Genomic DNA, 25863 nt, shown 5'->3' on the forward strand with positions numbered 1-25863 from the left:
AACGTAATTAATTCTTTAGAGTTCTAAATACTGGTCATGTGACGTGATGATACAAACACTAACACTGGCTTGTCAGGAGAGTGGGTCTTTACAGCTGGATAATGTAATATCAAAACGTAATTAATTCTTTAGAGTTCTAAATACTGGTCATGTGACGTGATGATACAAACACTAACACTGGCTTGTCAGGCGAGTGGGTCTTTACAGCTAGAAAATGTAATATTAAAACGTAATTAATACTACAGAGTTCTAAATACTGGTCATGTGACGTGATGATACAAACACTAACACTGGCTTGTCAGGAGAGTGGGTCTTTACAGCTGGATAATGTAATATCAAAACGTAATTAATTCTTTAGAGTTCTAAATACTGGTCATGTGACGTGATGATACAAACACTAACACTGGCTTGTCAGGAGAGTGGGTCTTTACAGCTGGAAAATGTAATATCAAAACGTAATTAATTCTTTAGAGTTCTAAATACTGGTCATGTGACGTGATGATACAAACACTAACACTGGCTTGTCAGGAGAGTGGGTCTTTACAGCTAGAAAATGTAATATCAAAACGTAATTAATTCTTTAGAGTTCTAAATACTGGTCATGTGACGTGATGATACAAACACTAACACTGGCTTGTCAGGAGAGTGGGTCTTTACAGCTAGAAAATGTAATATCAAAACGTAATTAATTCTTTAGAGTTCTAAATACTGGTCATGTGACGTGATGATACAAACACTAACACTGGCTTGTCAGGCGAGTGGGTCTTTACAGCTAGAAAATGTAATATCAAAACGTAATTAATTCTTTAGAGTTCTAAATACTGGTCATGTGACGTGATGATACAAACACTAACACTGGCTTGTCAGGCGAGTGGGTCTTTACAGCTAGAAAATGTAATATCAAAACGTAATTAATTCTTTAGAGTTCTAAATACTGGTCATGTGACGTGATGATACAAACACTAACACTGGCTTGTCAGGAGAGTGGGTCTTTACAGCTAGAAAATGTAATATCAAAACGTAATTAATTCTTTAGAGTTCTAAATACTGGTCATGTGACGTGATGATACAAACACTAACACTGGCTTGTCAGGCGAGTGGGTCTTTACAGCTAGAAAATGTAATATCAAAACGTAATTAATTCTTTAGAGTTCTAAATACTGGTCATGTGACGTGATGATACAAACACTAACACTGGCTTGTCAGGCGAGTGGGTCTTTACAGCTAGAAAATGTAATATCAAAACGTAATTAATTCTTTAGAGTTCTAAATACTGGTCATGTGACGTGATGATACAAACACTAACACTGGCTTGTCAGGCGAGTGGGTCTTTACAGCTGGATAATGTAATATCAAATACTGTGGATTCATTTATTTTCATGGGTGTCAATTTTCGTGGATTGAGGAAAACTTGCAATTTCGTGGATATTTAATTTCGTGGTTTTGCAATTCTTTGCATGTAAAACCTATAGAAAATTTGTAATTCATTGAACATTTAAATTCGTGGTTCCACTGTATCAACGAAATCCACGAAAATTGTTGTCCAACGAATAATAATGAATCTACAGTAGTAATAAATACTAATTGTTCCTTATAACACATGGTAATCTATGGTATAATCAAACTTATAGGACCTACCTTTACCTTGGAATGGAAAGGGGGAATGTGTTAAAGAGACAACAACCTGACATTAATCAGTGTCTTTCCTTATAACTTATGCTAAGCTATACTCCTGTATAATCAAACTTGAAGGACATACCTTGGAATGTTGGTTTATTCATGGTAGCCATCCTTGGACAGTAGTGTTGTCCTGGGAACCCATGTATATGTACCTCTAAGGGAACTGGTCTAACAGATGGTCGGAAGTTGTATAGTCCCATCTGGAAAAATTAAAATAGATAAACATATTCAGTAACAAATGTATTCCAAACATAAAACACATGTATGATATCAATGTTTTTTAGCCAGCTATACCACGATGTTCTTAAATTAAAGAAACAGTACTAACAATTAAATAAAATAATTATGAAAATAACCAACAAATACAAAGGGAAATGTATGAACACCAAGAGAATCAAGACAAGATGTGTCCACAGGCTAAGCATCCCCTGATATGGATGCATCATCTACTCAGTCAAATCTCATAATCAGAAATAAGACACAATAGGTAAAATTACAGACTACATGACCATTCTGGTATCTTAAAATCTAAGTCAACATTAAATTGTCACTAGAGAGTTGAGACCTTCCTTTCAACTCTATGTCCATCTTTAAGAGCAGTTGTTTTAAGGTTAATTATCCAATGCATGATCTTTAGATTAGTTGAAGACAATTTAACCTAAAACTTGACCTACCTGTGATATAGCCAGCCAGTCAGCTAGATCTCTAGCATTAGCCAAAGCTGTAGACAGTCCTACCACTCTGACAGGCTTGGATGTATGGGATGATAACCTACCTGTGATATAGCCAGCCAGTCAGCTAGATCTCTAGCATTAGCCAAAGCTGTAGACAGTCCTACCACTCTGACAGGCTTGGATGTATGGGATGATAACCTACCTGTGATATAGCCAGCCAATCAGCAAGGTCTCTAGCATTAGCCAAAGCTGTAGACAGTCCTACCACTCTGACAGGCTTGGATGTATGGGATGATAACCTACCTGTGATATAGCCAGCCAATCAGCAAGGTCTCTAGCATTAGCCAAAGCTGTAGACAGTCCTACCACTCTGACAGGCTTGGATGTATGGGATGATAACCTACCTGTGATATAGCCAGCCAGTCAGCTAGGTCTCTAGCATTAGCTAAAGCTGTAGACAGTTCTACCACTCTCACAGGCTTGGATGTATGGGATGATAACCTACTTGTGATATAGCTAGCCAGTCAGCTAGATCTCTAGCATTAGCCAAAGCTGTAGACAGTCCTACCACTCTGACAGACTTGGATGTATGGGATGATAACCTACCTGTGATATAGCCAGCCAATCAGCTAGGTCTCTAGCATTAGCCAAAGCTGTAGACAGTCCTACCACTCTGACAGGCTTGGATGTATCGGATGATAACATACCTGTGATATACCCAGCCAGTCAGCAAGGTCTCTAGCATTAGCCAAAGCTGTAGACAGTCCTACCACTCTGACAGGCTTGGATGTATGGGATGATAACCTACCTGTGATATAGCCAGCCAATCAGCAAGGTCTCTAGCATTAGCCAAAGCTGTAGACAGTCCTACCACTCTGACAGGCTTGGATGTATGGGATGATAACCTACCTGTGATATAGCCAGCCAATCAGCAAAGGTCTTTAGCATTAGTCAAAGCTGTAGACAGTCCTACCACTCTGACAGGCTTGGATTTATTAGATGATAACCTACCTGTGATATAGCCAGCCAGTCAGCTAGGTCTCTAGCTTTAGCCAAAGCTGTAGACAGTCCTACCTGTGATATAGCCAGCCAATCAGCTAGATCTCTAGCATTAGCCAAAGCTGTAGACAGTCCTACCACTCTGACAGGCTTGGACGTATAGGATAACCTACCTGTGATATAGCCAGCCAGTCAGCTAGGTCTCTAGCATTAGCCAAAGCTGTAGACAGTCCTACCACTCTGACAGGCTTGGATGTATGGGATGATAACCTACCTGTGATATAGCCAGCCAATCAGCTAGATCTCTAGCATTAGCCAAAGCTGTAGACAGTCCTACCACTCTGACAGGCTTAGATGTATGGGATGATAACCTACCTGTGATATAGCCAGCCAATCAGCAAGATCTCTAGCATTAGCCAAAGCTGTAGACAGTCCTACCACTCTGACAGGCTTGGATGTATGGGATGATATCCTACCTGTGATATAGCCAGCCAGTCAGCGAGGTCTCTAGCATTAGCCAAAGCTGTAGACAGTCCTACCACTCTGACAGGCTTGGACGTATGGGATGATATAAAATTGGTTCTTGACACAATGACTTCTAAAACTGGACCTCTGTCATTTCCTAAAAATAATAAAACATCAAATAACTTTTTTTTAAATTAACAAGAGGCTCTGAAGAGCCTATATTGCTCACCTGACTCTACTGGGGGTTTTGAAATCACATAAAAAAGATAAAATTTGGCTACAAAGTAACAACACTTGGCCACCTCCTCATTAGGAAAGGAACATTTATGCTATGTTTGATTTCATTCAATTCAGTGGTTCTCTAGAAGAAGACTTTTGTATGCATTTCCCATAGGGTCCTATGTTTAACAAAGTCACCCCCCTGTCGACCATTTGGATGTTGGATCAGCTACAAAGTTACAAAACTTGGCCAGCACCTCATAAGAAACATTCATAATATGTTTGGTTTCATTCCATTCAGTGGTTCTCTAGAAGAAGTCATTTGTATGCATTTCCCATAGGGTCCTATGATAACTAAGTCCCCCGCTGGCGTCCATCTTGGAAGACGGATCGGCTACAAAGTAACAACACTTGGTCAGCACCTCATAAGGAACATTCATGCTATGTTTGGTTTCATTCCATTCAGTGGTTCTCAAAAAGAAGTCATTTGTATGCATTTCCCATAGGGTCCTATGTTAAACTAAGTCCCTGCTGGTAGCCATCTTGGAAGACAGATCGGCTACAAAGTAACAACACATGGTCAGCACCTCATAAGGAACATTCATGCCATGTTTAGTTTCATTCCATTCAGTGGTTCTCTAAAAGAAGTCATTTGTATGCATTTCCCATAGGGTCCTATGTTAAACTAAGTCCCCCGCTGGCGGCCATCTTGGATGATGGATCGGCTACAAAGTAACAACACATGGTCAGCACCTCATAAGGAACATTCATGCCATGTTTGATTTCATTCCATTCAGTGCTTCTCTAAAAGAATTCATCTGTATGCATTTCCCATAAGCTCCAATGTTAAACTAAGTCCCCCGCTGGCCTCCATCTTGGATGATGGATCGGCTATAAAGTAACAACACTTGGTCAGCACCTCATAAGGAACATTCATGCCATGTTTGGTTTCATTCCATTCAGTGGTTCTCTAGAAGAAGTTCAAAATGTAAACGACCACGGACAACGACTGACGACGGACGCCAAGTGATGAGAAAAGCTCACTTGGCCCTTCGGGCCAGGTGAGCTAAAAATGACTAACAGTTCTGTAGTTGAAGAGTTTCTGTCTTCAATGGGATATCTGATTGTAGTTTTAATAAATTATTTACCAAAGAGAAAAAGATAAATATTATAAGTTATCTACATTCATATCCGTAGATATGTATAAAAAAGAAGATGTGGTATGATTGCCAAAGAGACAACTATCCACAAAAGACCAAAATGACACAGACATTAACAACTATAGGTCACTGTAAGGCCTTCAACAATGAGCAAAGCCCATACCAAATAGTCAGCTATAAAAGGCCCCGATAAGACAATGTAAAACAATTCAAACGAGAAAAATAACGGCCTTATTTATGTAAAAAAATTGAACAAAAAACAAATATGTAACACATAAACATACGACAACCACTGAATTACAGACTCCTGACTTGGGACAGGCACATACATAAATAATGTGGCGGGTTAAACATGTTAGTGGGATCCCAACCCTCCCCCTAACCTGGATATTTTAACACCCTGAAGTACCCCAGTACACCATGAGGCGTAGCCAAGGGTGTACAAGGTACTGAATGGTGTTAAAACATCCATATCTACGGATATGAACGTAGAAAACGAATTTATTCCCGGTCTTAGTCCTAATCGAGCAGTTTTATGAAAATTCGGGTACAAAGTGTAACAACATTTTTTTCATTATCTAAAAAAGTTTTATTGAAATTTGGAAATTTTACATATTTTTTACGGGTGTAGGGTACTCTACCTTTGGGTAGTTAAATATAAAACTTTTAATACAGAAACAGAGAAACTGGATTGAGTCAAATTTGGCACTCAATGTTGTGAGAGTTACGTCATAGATGGTATGACGTCAACGTGGGTCATTTGCATAGCTAGGTCAATAGTCCCATTCCTTGAAAATGTGGCAGTCAAATGATGCATTTAATGAAATGAGTGTAAATGATTGGCATAATAGGACAAAATCGTTATGAATTAAATATTTAATTACAAACATCATGGATAATCTACAGAAATCAAAATTTCACAAGGAGCAATCATGGAACTAAGGAAAATATTAGCTAGATAGCCTCTTACAGACAGAATGCAAAAGTATTGGACAAGAGGTTACTGGACCTTTTTTTCCTGTCTTGCAATGCAGATAAAGGACTACTGTAAATTCAGAAATTATTGTGTGCATTTATTATTGGGATTTTGTCATTTTAGACTACAACACGTCTTTTAATTGTTGAGATTTTGAAAGAAATCCTGTTTATTTATACAAGAGATTTCAAAATGTGAGTTAAAATTATTGCGATTATAATCATGTCGCATTTTTTGCAATAATAAAAAAACATGGCTATACTTTCTGATTATACAGTATCAAATTAAACTAACCTAACAAATGAATTTCATCAATAATAAGAACAGCCACAGCCTTGACATAATTCCTGGTTTGCCAGCTACGACTGACACCATCCCATTTCTCTGGTGTTGTCACGATGAGGTCAGCTCCTGCAATAGCTCTCATATCTGGTGTTACATCTCCAGTCAATTCTACAACCCTGTTATATAAATAACATTACTTAAAAGCAATAGAATAGGTACCACCCATTAAATTCAAAATCCCAAATATAAACTTGTTAAATTCTGTGTCATTTGTGTAAAGTTGTCTGAGTGACAATCATACCGCATCTTCTTTATTATATATTCAGTCCTGATTTACAAATTTACTTTAAGGAGAAGCCTGTCATTGCCTATTTCATATAGAAATTTATGGTAAAGTATCTTACAAAGTCCATGTAAGGGTTACCTCTCAATACATGGTTCATCTCTTTAAATCATACTATAATGGTTTACTTTTTATACAATGTGACTTGGATGGAGAGCTGTCTCATTGGCACTCATACCACATCTTCTTTATGTTTTTATATCTATTTATAGTAACTTTGTGACTACTTACTTTTTACCAAGTTTCTTTTCTATTCTGACTTTCCAATCTTCCATTCTTTCCCTGACTAGAGCTTTCAATGGTGCTATGTAGACAGCCTAAGTGAAAAGAATAATCAGCTGTGAAAATTATCATATTTGTACAATCCTTTATTTAAAGAATTTAAAAAAAAAACCAAAAGCAGTTGGCCATTGATATAATTAATTGTAACATGTATAGATATAAATGGAAGAAAAATGAAATGGATTGATGAGACCAAGGATTTGTATAGTAAGAAGGATTGGAATCTCGTGGGCTTTTGCATAGACTGTAGTATAATATCTTCTGCGGCGCGAGATTTTGTGAGATTACCCGTGATGCATCTGGAAAATGCTCAATGTGCCTTGATTAATGGCGGACATTTGCATCACCTAAACAAATTGACACCCGATATGTAACTATTACAATCCATATCTATCAAATTTTATGCTTGAAATAAGAAGTTTAAAAGGGTTCTGGTGTAATTAATAACTTTTACGATCGCAGTAAGAATACACGACTCCATAGAATTAATTTGCATATTGACCGAAGTGACCTCACCCTATCCCGCCTATTGGGCGGTCCTATCATCATTTTCTATTTTTATACTCCTTCCTCAAAAAACGGAGATGAGTGATAAAATTTATATTTTCTGATAGATATATGATTACTTCGTGTATTGAGTAAATTTCGTAGTGATTGATGCATTAGTTTTCCTATTTTTTTACGTTTCTTTGAGTTGATTACAACAAAAATGGCGTTCTGGAGCGAAAATGGGGGTGGCTTGGGAAAAATGAATAAAGTTCTTCAATTGGCCTAGATTAATGTTCAAACATGTTTACAAACGTAAAACATTGGTGATAAAGTGTATTGAAGAAAGCTCAAACCGCTAAATAAGGGAATTGTGATACTTTTCTGTCTTTAAACATCAATGTGGTTCTCAGATGAATCGCAATTTACCAGGCCTAAATTGGGAGGGGATCCAGTTGTCATAATAATCTGATACTTCCTTCCTGTTTATACCGAAATGAAATCGTTAAACCATGTGTTTTGAAATAGTTTTACATCAATTTTAACTAGCCATGTTCCATAGAAAACTCCATAGATTTGCCTTTGCCGATGTGGAAAGGGACAATGCATGGATGGTAATATTTTAAATGTTCAGTCCAGTGTTTACCAGCATCATGGTATTGTGAACGTACATTGTGTACAAATGAATGTACATTTTTACTGACATCAAAATAATGATACACCAACACAGATCATCTACTTTAATGCCTTTAATGATGTATGGGTAGTGCTGTTTTGGTCTTCATTATAAATCACTGCCCCCCTTTTATTATGCATGTTATTATTATGGACTCCCTTCTTCTCTATCTGTTTATACCACATATCAAATCACAGGCACTAGACGTTCTGTCAATAGTATAAAAATATTGGCAATTGGAAGAAAATAGTGTCCATATATATTATATAGAGAAGGCTTCCAATGTCAAAATCGGCAAAATGTAAACAAAGCGGTTTATTTTTTCGTAAAAGGCTTGCGCTTTACTGTTGCGGTATTTTGGGACACTATTTTCTTCCAATTGCCAATATTTTTATACTATTGACAGAACGTCTAGTGCCTGTGATCAAATGCATTACAAATTTAAGTCCAATTAATTATTATGCCTGTTAATTATGGCATTTTGCTAGGCTAAATAATGTTTTCCTGCAACAACTTCAAATCCAACAATGAAAGATGTTTTCCTGCAACGGTGTCAAAGCAAAAATCAAAATAGCCTTGCAAGATTTTTTCCTGCAACGGCGTCAAAGCAAATAATTAAAATAGGAAGACGTCATAATTTTTTTAAACCTGTGCATTACAAATGTACCTGAGCTTTATCTTTTCTAGACCGAACTGCTCTAAACTATACTTCAGTCAAGTCCAGTTAGAGTTTTATATATATATATAATATATAAAGGATATTCTGTTATCCAAAATATCTAACATTTATTCCTTTTATTGTTATTTTTGATTTTTTGTTTGTTTGCGACATCTTGTGATCCTACAATATTGCAAAATATTTTATTTTAAAACAATAGAAACATTGCTACAAATATAAATTATTCCTGAATTTGCATAAACCCAAAGAAATCTAACATAAATTTTGCAAATATGATTGTTCGAGCAGAGATCTTGAGGTAGTATTGCTATTGTTAAGGACATATTTGATCATGTTGATATTGGAATTGTTTAAGCCATATGATATTGTATTATTATTGCCACATGTAACTATATTACACCTTTTTTTCAGTATTTTCCAAAATGCTCAAACTGGTGAATGTTAAGAAGAAAAGTCTAGGCACAAGGATTCAAGTCCCCAAAAAAGTCTAAGCAGTTGTGTGCAAACAGCAGTTGGCCATTCATGCACTAATCATGTGGACTAACATATATACATGATGCGGGAATTTCTCGCTACATTGAAGACCTGTTGGTGACCCTCTGCTGTTGTTTTTTTATTTGGTCGGGTTGTTGTCTCTTTGACACATTCCCCATTTCCATTCTCAATTTTATGATGTATATGGCATGCCTTCAAACATGTGAAATAGAAATAGAAATACTAGTGTACAACTGAATGCCACTTTTGACCAGAACGTTCCTCTGAATATCATTTATGGAGGATATACCAACAATGTTTCATTGGATCATTAACATTTAATCTCTTCAACCTAAACTTGAAAGCTACACTTTGTGTGTAGGGAACTTTGATAGTGACTTGATAGATGATCATGTGATACCCGGGTTAAATTGGATTATTTCTTTACTTTAATATAAAAATAAATCATTGAACATCTTCTTTTAAATTCCATTACATGCCAGATTCATTTAATACTTCAAATCTGCTTGATGTTGAGTGTATATTGACGATGTACATGTATGTGTAGTAAAATAAGCAAGGAGACATGGGATATGATTGAAATGAGACAACTATCCATTCAATATCAAATGAAGATTTTAAAAACTAGTAGTCTACATGTACAATGATTGAATCAATGAATGTATGTCAATCACCATCAACAAAACCCATGCAGCATAGCAGGTCGATAAATATTATCACATGAAACCAACAGCCCATACATAATACATGCACAAAAAATTGTTTTTATACCAATTTTGAAGTTAAGACATAAGAGTTAAGAGATGCGGAATGTGGTATGATTGCCAATGGAATGAGACTGCTCAGTTCACCAAAGAAACAAATGATGTTGATGTAAGCAATTATTCAATCTATTGTTATTTCTTATCTTGATAGACAAAAATTGTTTTACATGTATTATACAGTATATTCGTAATTAATTATGAGCTATAAAATCAATACATGTACAAGGCAAAATTGTACAAAAAGTATCTTCTGTTAGACAATAACCATTTTATAGTTATCATGTACGTCTTTAAAACAAAGACATTTATTGTAAAAATAGTTTTATACCAAATTTGAAGTTAAGACCTAAGAGTAAGAGTAAAGAGATGTGGTATGATTGTCAATCGAATGAGACAGCTCAGTTCACCAAAGTTCAAATGATGTTGAAGTACCGGTAAGCAATTATTCAATCTTTCCTTGATAGACAAAAGTCAGTGTTGTACATGCATATTAGTAACTGTGCGCTATAAAGTCAATACAAGGCAAAATTGTACAAAAAGTATCTTCTGTTAGACAAGAAACATTTTAGTTATGTTTCCAAAGACATTTATTGATAAATATCTATATACACTACAGTTTAGACCTACCAAGCATGAAAGTTACAAACAGAAAAGTATTACTTTTGTTTTAATACTTGATGTAAACTGCTGTTGTGTACCTCATATGAAAGTGTACCAATGTACAATCAGAAAAAGATAGTCTTCTTTGATACATGACAAGTCGCTCTTTTCAAGTTAATTTCTGTATTATACGTGAATAATACATAACCAGAAATAATTCCATGACTGACTACTTGAGAGGCTGTTATACATGTATGACATGTATGACAGAGAGCCGACACTATAAAATTGCCCTATCAAATTCATGCACAAATTGATGAAAGTGCTCTGATAAGAAACAAAAGTGCATTTAAAGATGTAATGTTATTAGTACAATTAAAAAATTTCGCTTGCATTGATAATTTATAACACACTGGCTAACGTTTCTTTTATGCCTATAAATTATATGTTTATGATGATTGAAACCTGCTACAGTAACATGCAGAGGCAGTTTTATAGGGTTTACCAGTGGGCTCCCTCTGTAACAGTACTTGTTCCAAACTTATGATAATGACTAGCCACTATGTATATAAAACGCAATGCAGTAATTCGTCCTGAAATGTGTTGTCAGTTCTTTTTTGCCACAAAAAAATGTTTTGCACCTGTTTCCCGCGATTGAAAGTTTTTGAAAGAGTTTCCGAAGATGCAAATTCGCATATAACTATAATGACATAATTTACAAGAATAAGATGTTTTTTAAATTTCTTTGACAATTGACTGAAAATAAAAAATTACAGAAGTTAACATACAAACACATTGTCAACTGCCGTTATTCACATTGCATTACAATGTCCATCAAATAAAACAGTTAAATTATGCTTTTTCGTCAATTGAAACTTGAGTGAAAATCAATAATTATTACGTTTAAGAATGAATAAAGTCCTTAACCATTACAACATTGTCTATACGTGACAAAAATAAGAACACAACTCGATGCATGTGTACAACAAGAGTGCACACGCTGAAATGTCTCGCCTTCTATACTAATCATTGATATTATGTTGATAGTCCTAAGTATAAAGCTAAGCTTTATAACAACTGTCACATAAACTTAACATTAACCAAGATAACTAAACATAGACCAATGAACCTTGAAAATGAGGTCAAGGTCAGATGAACCATGCCAGGCAGACATGTACAGCTAACAATGCTTCTATACAACATATATAGTTGACCTATTACTTATAGTTTAAGATAAATAGACCAAAACACAAAAACTTAACACTGTGCAATGAATCGTGAAAATGAGGTCACGTCAAATAAAACCTGTGCGACTGACATAAAGATCATAAAATATTTCCATACACCAAATATAGTTGACCTTTGGCATATAGTATTAGATAAAAAGACCAAAACTCAAAAACTTAACTTTGACCACTGAACCATGAAAATGAGGTCAAGGTCACATGACATCTGCCCGTTAGACATGTACACCTTACAATTGTTCCATACAACAAATATAGTAGACCTATTGCATATAGTATGAGAAAAACAGACCAAAACACAAAAATTTAACTTTGACCACTGAACCATGAAAATGAGGTCAAGGTCACATGACATCTGCCCGCTAGACATGTACACCTTACAATCGTTCCATACAACAAATATAGTAGACCAATTGCATATAGTATGAGAAAAACAGACCAAAACACAAAAATTTAACTATAACCACCGAACCATGAAAATGAGGTCAAGGTCAGATGACACCTGCCAGTTGGACATGTACACCTTACAGTCCTTCCATACACTGTATATACTAGCCCTATTGCTTATAGTATCGGAGATATGGACTTGACCACCAAAACTTAGCCTTGTTCACTGATCCATGATCCATGAAATGAGGTCGAGGTCAAGTGAAAACTATCTGACAGACATGAGGACCTTGCAAGGTATGCACATATCAAATATAGTTATCCTATTACTTATAATAAGAGAGAATTCAACATTACAAAAAATTTGAACTTTTTTTTCAATTTGTCACTGAACCATGAAAATGAGGTCAAGGACATTGGACATGTGACTGATGGAAACTTCGTAACATGAGGCATCTATATACAAAGTATGAAGCATCCAGGTCTTCCACCTTCTAAAATATAAAGCTTTTAAGAAGTTAGCTAACACCGCCGCCGCCGCTAAAATTTAGAATGGAAATGGGGAATGTGTCAAAGAGACAACAACCCAGCCATAGAGAAGACAACAGCAGAAGGTCACCAACAGGTCTTTAATGCAGCGAGAAATTCCCTCACCCAGAGTCGTCCTCCAGCTGGCCCCTTAACAAATATATATACTAGTTCAGTGATAATGAACGCCATACTAATTTCCAAATTGTACACAAGAAACTAAAATTAAAATAATACAAGACTAACAAAGGCCAGAGGCTCCTGACTTGGGACAGGCGCAAAAATGCGGCGGGGTTAAACATGTTTGTGAGATCTCAACCCTCCCCCTATACCTCTAACCAATGTAGTAAAGTAAACGCATAACAATACACACATTAAAATTCAGTTCAAGAGAAATCCGAGTCTGATGTCAGAAGATGTAACCAAAGAAAATAAACAAAATGACAATAATACATAAATAACAACAGACTACTAGCAGTTAACTGACATGCCAGCTCCAGACTTCAACTAAACTGACTGAAAGATTATGATTTCATCATATGAACATCAGGCACAATCCTTCCCGTTAGGGGTTTAGTATCATACCATCATAACATATATGAGAAGAACATAACCCGTGTCATGCCAACAACTGTTTTTAGAATAAATGTGTTTAGTTCCGATGCAAAGACCTTATCAATGACTCAATATTAACGCCAAAATATGCAATCTTTAATGACTTGACAACAGTATCGTAATTATATCCCTTCTTAATAAGTATAAAAACTTTAAAACTGTATTGTATGCCCTTAATGATCTAACCATCTCCAACTCAGATTAAACCAGATATGGGCCATTTTTTCAAACATCAACCATACAACACAAAGATGTATCCCTGATTGTTAACAACTCCAGCATGATCTTAACTATCCTATTATTAGGCTAGACAATTAGAGATCCCAGTCTTACCTTATGATTTGGGTATTCCCTAAACACTCTAAATATAGCCATTTCAGCAGCAATAGTTTTGCCTGATCCTGTTGGTGCTCCTAACAGGACATTTTTATCTGTATGGTATAGACAATGGAAGATCTGTGTCTGTATGGGGTTAAAGTGGGTGAACTTGTACAATGTCTCCAACATCGGGTCATTTAATGCTGATATAGGTAGTGGTTGTAGATCTAGTAATTCTGGAATCAAATGTAAACAACAACATGGGTAAAAGATTTATTATTCCTTTAGTCAATTAAATCTAAAGCTAAATTTATCTACTGAAGTGATATTCTTACTTAAATTTTCCATTTATATCTTATGCATATGTCAAGCCTGTTGTAATTGACTTGTCCGGATCTGATTATCACCGAACCCGGACATTTACCTATAGTATTACTGTCAACTTCCAGTGGTGAGTACTAACGAACATTGCAGAATAACCAGAGAGCTTGATGAAGACAGACGTCTAATCCTCAAGTCGTATCTGCCATTTGCCACATAATTACTTGGACAACTCAAGGTAACCTTACTTACTATATAAGTTCTAGTAGCAAATACTATAAGCCTTCAGTTTTACATTTTAACGAGCAGCCAGTTTCAGAGAAAAGGTAATGCTTTTGTTCCCTTTATTATAACTGAACCCTTTAATAGACACACCAATTGTTCTAATGTAATTGAACTTGTATATCAGTTTTCAAGAAAGTATGTATAAAAAAATAATAAATATAAATAACATTCATGTATCTGGGTGAACATTGTTCTTATACATTCTTGGCTTTCAAATAATCAATTTTGAGTGTTCCTGAGGAAGGTAGATCTAGAAAAGTGTTTAGGACGCATGCTATTTATAATGTGTTGTTTCCTGTGGCTGTCTACTTGACTTTAACTGTTCTAGTTACAATACACTACCTGTATGGGGAGGGTGTCTCTCTGGTAGTATTAAATGCTGGAATGATATTGGACACATGAACTGTGACCCCAACCATCTGTCTGATATAGCTCTAACATAGTACTGTGTTGGCAGTGGCTCAAATATAGGTATGGTAAATACTAAGTTCTGAACTTCTCCTGTTTGTACCTGTAAAATATAGGTATGGTAAATACTAAGTTCTGAACTTCTCCTGTTTGTACCTGTAATTTTGAAAATTAAGATTTCAAATGTCTCCTTTTAGTACCTGCAATATAGAAAGAGATGAAATTTTGAATTTCTCATGTTTGTGCATGTAATATTGTAACTTTCATTCATTCATAAATATCTATACAGTTCAGAGTTCACGCACGTGTTGTGTTGATGGACATAGCAGATAAGGTCGCGTCGTATTGCTTTATGTATTTGTGTTGATTAGTTAGCTTGAGCATTATATTAAAGTATGTTAATCAGTACACATGGCTTGTCTCTTAGTTAATATATATAGGCTACCAACGTTACATTGGCGACGAGGATAAAAACAAAAGTTGAAAAATGTATTTCAATGGATTTAATAATTAGTGACACTGATAATCAAACCATGGCTGCATCTTTACCAATTTTTCCGAGTTTTCCGGTACATGAGAATAATGCTGAAATAAGGTGGCGTAAATGGATAAGTAGACTTGAAAATTTATTCATCGGTTTAAACATAAAAGACAGCAAACGACAAAGAGCACTCTTGTTGCATTACGCTGGAGAAGAAGTCAACGAAGTCTTTGATACCCTTGACAATACAGGAGAAGACTTTGCTGCCGCTAAACACAAGTTAACCGCTTACTTTGCTCCGAAAAAAAATACGGAATATGAAATCTACAAATTTAGGCAAGCCAAACAAACATCTGATGAAACTATCGACAGTTTTCACACGAGATTACGCCAGCTAGCTGTAAACTGTGAATTTACTGAAACATCTAAAGAAGTAAAATCGCAAATTATCCAAGGTTGTCATTCAACTAGACTAAGACGAAAGGCTCTTCGGGAAGACACGACCCTTGAAGGATTAATTTCATCCGCTAGAGCGTTAGAACTTTCCGAAAAGCAGGCAACGGAAATTGAACAATCAGACAAACAATCCGCAAATGCTGTGAGAAAAGGAGTTGGAAGACGTCGCAACGGACCACGATTTCTACAGACACAAACGGACCAAAACGTAAAGAAAAAGACTACTGGCAGAAACTGCGGAGGTGATTTCCCACATGCAAACAAGTGTCCGGCATTTGGAAAAAGTTGCAACCCATGTAAAAAGTTGAATCATTTCGCTTCTGTATGTAGATCCAAACGTATGGATGGAACTAGCACTTTTAAAAGAAAAGTAAACAAAGTTGACAATTACAAACATGATGATGATCGTGATAGTAGTTCTGACGATGGTTACGTTTTTGGATTACGAGAAAATACTGTGAATAAAGTACAGAAAGGACAACCGAAAATAAACGTGAAAATCAATAATTCTAATGTGGATATTTTGATTGACACAGGATCAAGTATTAATGTTATTGATGAAAGCACATTCGAGAACATCAAGTGTAAACCCAAACTTTCTCACGCCGACACTAAAGTCTTCGCATATGGTTCAGATAAAAACTTGAAATTAATGGGAAAATTTCACGCTACGATAGAGACTGACCATAAAATAACAACCGCACCGGTGTATGTGATGAAAGGAAGATACGGGAATTTATTGTGCTACGATACATCTGTTGACTTAAGCATAGTGCCATTCATTTCTTCAGTAGCAGATAAACATGAAATATTATGCAATAAATATAGCGATGTGTTCAATGGAATTGGAAAATTAAAAGATGAAAAAGTGAAAATTCATATTGATGGAAGTGTAAAACCAGTAATACAACCACATAGGCGTATTCCGTTTCACATTCGCAAACAAGTAGAAGCAGAACTCGAGAAACTCGAAAAACAGGATATAATTGAAAAGGTGGATGGACCAACACCTTGGGTGTCCCCGATAGTCGTGGCCCCTAAACCGAAAAACAAGAACGAAATTCGATTATGCGTGGATATGAGGGAACCGAACAAAGCTATTTTGCGTTCACGTCATATTACACCAACACCCGATGACATGATCTTAGATTTAAACGTATCTAAAGTATTCTCGAAAATGGACCTTCGAAGTGGATATCATCAATTGGAGTTAAACGAAGAATCCCGGAACATCACAACCTTCACGACACACATAGGATTACGTAGATACAAACGACTTAGTTTTGGTGTTTCTTCAGCCGCAGAGTTATTTCAAAACACACTGAGTAATGCACTGGAAGGATTAGATGGAGTCCGAAATATATCCGACGATATAATCGTATTTGGAAGGAACCAGGCCGAACATGATAAACGATTGGAAAAATTATTTGCACGTCTTAAAGAGAAGAACTTGACATTAAATAAGGCAAAATGTGAATTTAATAAGAACAAACTTGAATTCTATGGTCACATTTTCAGTGCAGATGGCATATCAGCTGATCCAAGAAAAATAAGCGCTATCAAGAACACGACAATACCGAAAGACGTAGGTGAAATTCGTAGTTTCTTAGCAATGACTAATTATGTTGGACGTTTTATTCCAAATTACTCAACTATAACTGAACCGCTCCGCAGATTAACAAAGCAGGATTCCAAGTGGGAATGGACATCTGAACAACAGGAATCATTTGACAAGCTAAAGAATGAACTTGTTGCTGACCGTGTGATGTCATACTTTGACCCTAACAAAGAAACAATGTTGATAGTAGATGCAAGTCCCGTTGGATTAGCTGGATTATTAACACAAAATGGGAAAATAATCGCATATGCAAGCCGACCATTGACAGACGTTGAAACACGCTATTCGCAAACAGAAAAGGAAGCATTAGCAATTGTATGGGCAATTGAACATTTTCACCTTTATTTGTACGGACAATCATTTACATTGGTATCCGATCACCAACCGCTTGAAACTATATTCAACAGTCCAAAGGCAAAAACACCAGCACGCATTGAACGATGGAGATTAAGATTACAGGGATACAATTTCAAAGTACAGTACAAACCAGGAAAGGTGAACGCAGCTGATTATTTGTCAAGACATCCGACCCCGAATACATCAATCGCATGTAAACATTCTCAATTAGCTGAAGAATATATTCGATACTTAACTGACAACGCTGTGCCGAAGGCAATGACCCTTAATGAAATAGCTGACAGTACACAAAAAGATAAAGATCTACAAACTGTTATTACTGCATTAAAATCAAACAGGTGGGACAAGCATGAGAGTAATACGCTTGATACATTCTCAAGATTACGATACGAATTAACAGTCGTTCCCGTTAATGATATGGAGATCATACTTCATGATAATAGTATTGTCATTCCGAAAGATCTACAGATGCGTGTAATTGACCTTGCACATGAAGGGCACCAGGGCATAGTACGTACAAAACAGTTGTTACGTGAAAAGGTATACTTCCCTGGAATAGACAAACTTGTAGAACAAACGTGTAAATCATGTATACCATGTTTAGCGTCAACCCCGAAAAATGTTTTCGAACCGTTACAAATGTCTGAGATACCGAATAATGTATGGGAGAATCTCAGCATGGACTTTTGTGGACCATTTCCGAATGGATATTACGTTATGGTTATAATTGATGAATACTCAAGGTATCCTGTAATAGAAACCTTAACCAGTTTAACCGCAAAATCCGTCATACCGCTATTAGACAAAACTTTCTCAATTTTTGGAATACCGAAAGAACTGAAAACAGACAACGGACCGCCGTTTAATTCAGGAGAGTTCCGAAATTTTGCAGATAACATGGGTTTTAAGCACCGCAAAATAACTCCGTTATGGCCTCGCGCTAACGTGGAAAGTGAAAGATTTATGAGAACTATAGGGAAAGCAATTCGTGCAGCTCAAACGGAACATCGTAGTTGGAGACAAGAAATACACACATTTCTTCGCAATTATAGAGCAACACCACACTCAACAACTAACGTGTCCCCGGCAGAACTTTTATTTGGAAGGAAAATCAATACAAAAATGCCGAACATTTCAACAAATGACCATGCCGACAGTGAAGTTCGCAAAGAAGACCACAAGAACAAAAGTAAAATGAAATTATACTTCGAGAAAAAACATTCAGTAAAAGTACCTAATTTTACAGTTGGAGATACAGTACTAGTTAAACAGGAAAAGAAAGATAAACTATCTACCCCGTACAATCCTCAACCATTAACAATCAAGAATAAAAAGGGTAGTATGATTACGGCAACGAACGAACAACAAAAAGATATAACTCGAAATTCGTCACACTTCAAAAAGGTTGGGAAATCTAAGATAATGACTGATGAGGAAATAGAAGAAATCATTGATGATGACATTATACCAAACACACCATTGAGAAGATCATCACGAGAAAAACAAACACCGAAACATCTCGATGATTATGTGCGTTAAAGAGCTGTGTTACAGGCATAATAATCCTGTGCTCTTTCTGATGTATCAGTTAGGTTTGATGTTGATTTATATGTTTGTGAATTTATGATACAAAGCAATTTTGTGGAATTTACTATTCACACTCGTAATGATAGCCTTATCAGATTGATCAGACGATCCACTAATTATATTGACATTACAGTACGCGTACCGAATAATTTACATTTATCACAGACTATAAAGTTCTAATTTTCTATTGATACAATTTTACGCATCTTATCACTTAATTTGTTTACACAGACAGTTAAATATTTTATGACTACACAGACAGTAATATAACTAATTAAAGTAGAACTTTAATCTGAGAAAAGAAGAGATGTAATATTGTAACTTTCATTCATTCATAAATATCTATACAGTTCAGAGTTCACGCACGTGTTGTGTTGATGGACATAGCAGATAAGGTCGCGTCGAATTGCTTTATGTATTTGTGTTGATTAGTTAGCTTGAGCATTATATTAAAGTATGTTAATCAGTACACATGGCTTGTCTCTTAGTTAATATATATAGGCTACCAACGTTACAGTGCATACAATATTATTAAGTGAACTTAAATTCTTAACATCTCCTGTTTGCACCTTAAATACATTGAAGAGTGTAGTGTTCCTTGCAACATTAAGATGACACAATTTGTTTTTGAGACAGTTCAATTGATTTCTTTTTTCAGCAGACTGTAGACCTTTTGCCCCTGCATACATGTTTGCTTTTTCTTAAACAAAATGTATTCAGAATACAATATGTGGTTGCTGTCTGGATCCACCTACCCAATTAATCATTATATATCTATTTCTAGTTTAACAGAAAGCATTCAGAACGTGGCTATTAATTGGATCCTCCCCCTAAATCAACTATAACATACCTGTTTCCTGTTTAACAGAAAGTATTCAGAACGTGGCTATTATTTGGATCCACCACCTCAATCAAGTATATATATATAACATACCTGTTTTTATTTAACAGAAAGTATTCAGAATGGTAAATGTTGCTTTTGATGGGATTCTTCCCTTTAAAGGATGTTTGCTCCTTATTTTTTAAATTTTTGCCAGATTTTTGGAATCCTCTGGTTTTATCCATGTATCAAAATTAAAAAAATGTGCTCACTAACCCATACTTTTCTTTCCATCTTTTAATTACATATTGTTTAAAAAAACATATTTCAAAATCTTATAAAATCCTTGTTATTTTTTCATAGTTTTTTAAACAAAAAGGTGCCAATGTTAAGTGAAAGAAAAATGTAGAGAGAATTATTTCCCGCCAAATTTTCAATGGCTTATATCTCGAAAACAAGTACATGGACCCTCCATTTTTTATGCTTTGTTAATTCTTTATTAACATACTATCAATTTATAACAGTCTTTTAAAAAGCTTGTTATTTTTAAATAGAGTAGCGAACATCCTTAATCAACTATAACATACCTGTTTCTTGTTTAACAGGAAATATTCAGAATTGTACATGTGATTATAACTGGGATCCACCACCTCAATCAAGTATATAGATAACATACCTGTTTCTTGTTCAGCAGGAAGTATTCAGAATGGTAAATGTGATTATTGTCTGGGTCCTCCACCCAAATCCAAAATGGTTCTGAACTGGTACCATGAACCTGTAAAAATACACCATGAAAAGTCAATGACAAGGAACATACAAAATTATGAGTCTAAGGTACACTATGAATAATGGGACACACATTCTATTTGACAGGTGTCCTCTATATTTTTGAAATGATTTTTCTTTTCTTAAAATAAGAAAATGTGTTTAATATGCATAAGTAAAGATGCTGGTTATTATTGAATTGTGTGTTGAAATTCTTACTTTAAGTTTCACAAAATTTAAACAACAAGTGAAACTGCGAGCTACTCCTCACTGATGATACCCCCGCCACAAGTGGATAATATTAATAGTGTAAAAATATGAAAGTGTTTGGTAAACAGGAAGTTGTCGAGTGATGAATCTGAAAACGCATCACACGGTATAGCTGACTTATGTAAACCCTGAAACCTAATTTCAGAAATCCTTGTATTGTAGTTACTGAGAAAAATGTGACGAAAATTTTCAACTTGGCTGTCATGTGTAAAATCAAAGAAGTGTTCGGTAAACAGGAAGTTGTCATGTGATAAATCTGAAAACGTATCACAGGGTATAGCTGACTTATATTAACCCTGAAATCAAATTTCAAAAATCCCTGTATTGTAGGTCCTGAGAAAAATGTGACGAAAAATATTCAAGGGATGGACGGCCTGATGGACTGACAGGAGGAAGGAAGGATGGACAAAGGTAAAACAGTATAACCCCTTTTTTAAAAGCGGGGGTATAATAAAGCTGGGTTATAATTATCAACCAGGTGCTCCGCAGGGCGCAGCTTTATACGACCGCAGAGGTCGAACCCTGAACAGTTGGGGCAAGTATGGACAAAACATTCAAGCATGATACAGCTCTGAATTTGGATTGTGATCAAATTTTTGACATTACATGGTTTTTTTTTACACAAAACAAATGCCAAGATTTTACAAATCAATTAAAGATTTCTTCTTCAAACTTTTTAAATCTAAAATTAAATAGTTGACACAGCATAGGTTTCTGACACAGAATGAATGTGGTCTAATGAACTTAAAAGGTTTTTTTTGCCTTTGAGCAAATCACTATGCTGTTGAATATTAATCCTCTCAAAAAAATGTTTGAAGAAATTTTCTTTTTATTTATGAAATCTGAAATGAGAAAAATTTAACCCCCCCCCCCTTTTTTTTCACATCCCCGTTTCCCTTTTTCAAAACTGATATCAATTCAAATTTCTAATGGAGTTTGCAACAATAACTACTCATTTAAATACATCATAAAATATTAAGATGTAAAAAAACTGCTTGTTATCACTGAATGGTAAAGATTATTTAAATTTATCAGTTGGTAGTAAAAAGTGTATATACATTGTATATTGTATATAACAAAGATTTAAGTTGATTCTGGACAAAGAAAGATAACTCCAATTAAAAAAAATTCTTGCTATTGCACAAATAGGATATTTCTTGCTTACTATTCTGGACAAAGAAAGATAACTCTAATTAAAAAAAAATTTGCTATTTCACAATATTGTGCAATTAGATATTTCTTGCCATTGCACAATACTGTGCAATTGAAAAGACTTGCTATTGCACAATACTTAATATAATAATTTTAGATCCTGATTTGGACCAACTTGAAAACTGGGCCCATAATCAAAAATCTAAGTACATGTTTAGATTCAGCATATCAAAGAGGCCCAAGAATTCAATTTTTGTTAAAATCAAACTTAGTTTAATTTTGGACCCTTTGGACTTTAATGTAGAATTTGAAATTTGAAAACAGGACCAAAAATGAAGAATCTACATACACAGTTAGATTTGGCATATCAAAGAACCCCAAGGATTCAATTTTTGATGAAATCAAACAAAGTTTAATTTTGGACCCTTTGGACCTTAATGTAGACCAATTTGAAAACTGGACCAAAAAAACTTCAATAATCAAGAATCTAAGTACATTTTTAGATTCAACATATCAAAGAACCCAACCGATTCATTTTTTGTCAAAATCAAACTAAGTTTAATTTTGGACCCTTTGGACCTTAATGTAGACCAATTTGAAAACGGGACCAAAAGTTGAGAATCTACATATACAGTTAGATTCGGCATATCAAAGAACCCCAATTATTCAATTTTGATGAAATCAAACAAAGTTTAATTTTGGACCCTTTGGGCCCCTTTTTCCTAAACTGTTGGGACCAAAACTCCCAAAATCAATACCAACCTTCCTTTTATGGTCATAAGCCTTGTGTTTAAATTTCATAGATTTGTATTTACTTATACTAACATTATAGTGCGAAAACCAAGAAAAATGCTTATTTGGGTCCCTTTTTGGCCCCTAATTCCTAATCTGTTGGGTCCTAAACTCCCAAAATAAATACCAACCTTCCTTTTGTGGTCATAAACATTGTGTTTAAATTTCATAGATTTCCATTTACTTAACCTAAGGTTATTGTGCAAAAACCAAGAAAAATGCTTATTTGGGCCCTTTATTGGCCCCTTATTCCTAAACTATTGAAACCAAAACTCCCAAAATCAATCCCAATCTTTCTTTTGTGGTCATAAACCTTGCGTCAAAATTTCATAGATTTCTATTAACTTAAACTAAAGTTATGGTGCGAAAACCAAGAAAATGCTTATTTGGGCCCTTTTTGGCCCCTTATTCCTAAAATGTTGGGACCAAAACTCCCAAAATCAATACCAACCTTCCTTTTATGGTCATAAACCTTGTGTTAAAATTTCATAGATTTCTATTCACTTTTACTAAAGTTAGAGTGCGAAAACTAAAAGTATTCGGACGCCGGACGACGACGACGACGACGACGACGACGACGACGCAGACGCCAACGTGATAGCAATATACGACGAAAATTTTTTCAAAATTTGCGGTCGTATAAAAATGTAATTTACCTAATATACATAGTGATTAAGAAATTGACAAAACCTTGACATTGATCCATAAACTTCAAAAAGTCAAATTATTTAAATCACAATACCTTATCATCCCATTTAAACTCTGGTGTGATTGTCAGCCTCACTCTGAGAACTGTTCTTGTGATTGGTTGTATGCTGGCTTCAAGGTCAAGGGCAGGTAACTGATTGACACATTTCTTAATGGTAGATCCCATCCTCACATGATGTACCATGTGACCTATAAATATCAGTTTTCCTTTGAATGGGTTTAGTTCCAATATGAGCATCAACAGAATGCAAGACGTTATTTCTTACCTTTATCAGAGAACATCTGTATTCAATTCATAATGTCCAAACCTTGATACAAGTAAAACATTTTTTTTCAATAACAACTATCAACTAGTTGGACAGCAATTAAACATTAGAATTGCTATAAAACAACAAGTCAACCATTCAATAAAGATTTTTCAAAGCCTATTGAAAAGGTATAAGTGATGAAAAGCTAAAGTGCTTTCTTGTTCTGAGGCGTTTATCAGTTTATTCTCTCAATAACAATATAAAACTTGACTGACTTTTTTATCTCTTCATAGCTAAATAATTTCATTGGTTGATTAACTTTCTTTGAATGTATATGTGATAAAGAAAAACCTACAATACGACATTAACAGTATGTTCCTGTCTGTGCAAGCTTCTTCTCGTTCTATAAACGTCTAATTATTCAAGTTAATAATGAAATTTTTATATTACCAATTTCTTTATGATCCATCTCCTTCAATTTATCAATTGTTAACTTCTTGTCTTCAATTTTTTTCAGTATTTCCTGTGATAAAGTAGGAAATTGTCTGAGAGGATTCTCAAATCCCCAAAGTCTTTTGTCTATTGTCTTACAGAGGTTTAACAAACGACCAGCCATTATAGGCCAACTTTTCTTCAGACAGATCTCAAATAAAGCTCTCATAATTCTTCCTGCATTCTGAAAAGAAAAGGATACACACAAATTTAAATTTGAATGAAGCTACATGTATGATTACTTATCTGTTCATACTGATCATGTCATTCTTTTTGAAGTTCTATCTATCTATAAAAGTTTTCAAGATAATAGGTGAACATTGTCATTAGAGGACAATTACTCCAATAAGGTTCAGTAATGTGACATATTTGTAGATCTTGTTTTGCTGACTAGTTTTGCTTTATAAAGTTTACAAGAAAAAAGACCAACATTTCAAAACAATAAAATTCTTCATGTAAGGGCAATAACTCCTTAAAGAAGTTGTGTGACAGATTTAATAAAAATACACAAAGGGAAGATTTCATCATTTTGAACATTTTTTTATTCTTTCCAAGACAATGGACAAGACTTTTGTAACCACTGTTTGATTTTTAGCCATGTCTTCAATCTTGGTTGACTACATAATGGTAATCAATGATGATTTTGGCAAAGTGTGATAAGTTTTTATCATTATTATTTGTAGAAGGTCAGGTAACAACAACACTAAGGAATGCTCCAGTAATTAAGATCGACATGTTTCAGTGGTTTAATTTGTTTAATCATTATTATGTTTAGTGAACAAGAAGATGATGAGTGAGGAATGAGAAAATGCTTTTTGAAGTATATCATGCACTAATTTTTGGAAATATCAAGGGACAAAAAGGCTGGTCACACATACAGACAAGGGTAAAACAGTATACACAAAGTATTTCATGTTGGGTATTATAAAATTAAAATAGAAATAGACTTTAACTCACCTGTTCTACATAAGCCTGGTCAGATACCAGTGAAAAGCTATCTACACTCTGCCTAAATATGAAGGCCTGCATTAAAATATCAACTCACCTGGGCTACATAAGCCTGGTCAGATACCAGTGAAAAGCTATCTACACTCTGCCTAGATATGAAGGCCTGCATTAAAATATCAACTCACCTGGGCTACATAAGCCTGGTCAGATACCAGTGAGAAGCTATCCACACTCTGCCTAGATATGAAGGACTGCATTAAAATATCAACTCACCTGGGCT

At 35.1% G+C, this 25863-nt stretch overlaps 1 protein-coding gene across 1 annotated transcript in view; it reads right to left on the minus strand.

Moving 5' to 3' along the window:
• Window positions 1–25863, minus strand: part of LOC143048723 (activating signal cointegrator 1 complex subunit 3-like) — a 223045-nt gene that overhangs the window by 173166 nt on the left and 24016 nt on the right. Inside the window, exons 22-30 of the mRNA XM_076222571.1 lie at window positions 24594–24819; window positions 23930–24084; window positions 20885–20983; window positions 14824–14992; window positions 13891–14111; window positions 7033–7118; window positions 6468–6634; window positions 3830–3975; window positions 1760–1880 (exon numbers count right to left, since the gene is read on the minus strand). Of these exons, the coding sequence (XP_076078686.1) occupies window positions 1760–1880; window positions 3830–3975; window positions 6468–6634; window positions 7033–7118; window positions 13891–14111; window positions 14824–14992; window positions 20885–20983; window positions 23930–24084; window positions 24594–24819 (1390 nt within the window). The remainder of the gene's footprint in view (window positions 1–1759; window positions 1881–3829; window positions 3976–6467; window positions 6635–7032; window positions 7119–13890; window positions 14112–14823; window positions 14993–20884; window positions 20984–23929; window positions 24085–24593; window positions 24820–25863) is intronic.

Source organism: Mytilus galloprovincialis, chromosome 10, assembly GCF_965363235.1.
Source record: "Mytilus galloprovincialis chromosome 10, xbMytGall1.hap1.1, whole genome shotgun sequence".
In the NCBI taxonomy this organism is placed as follows: domain Eukaryota; kingdom Metazoa; phylum Mollusca; class Bivalvia; order Mytilida; family Mytilidae; genus Mytilus; species Mytilus galloprovincialis.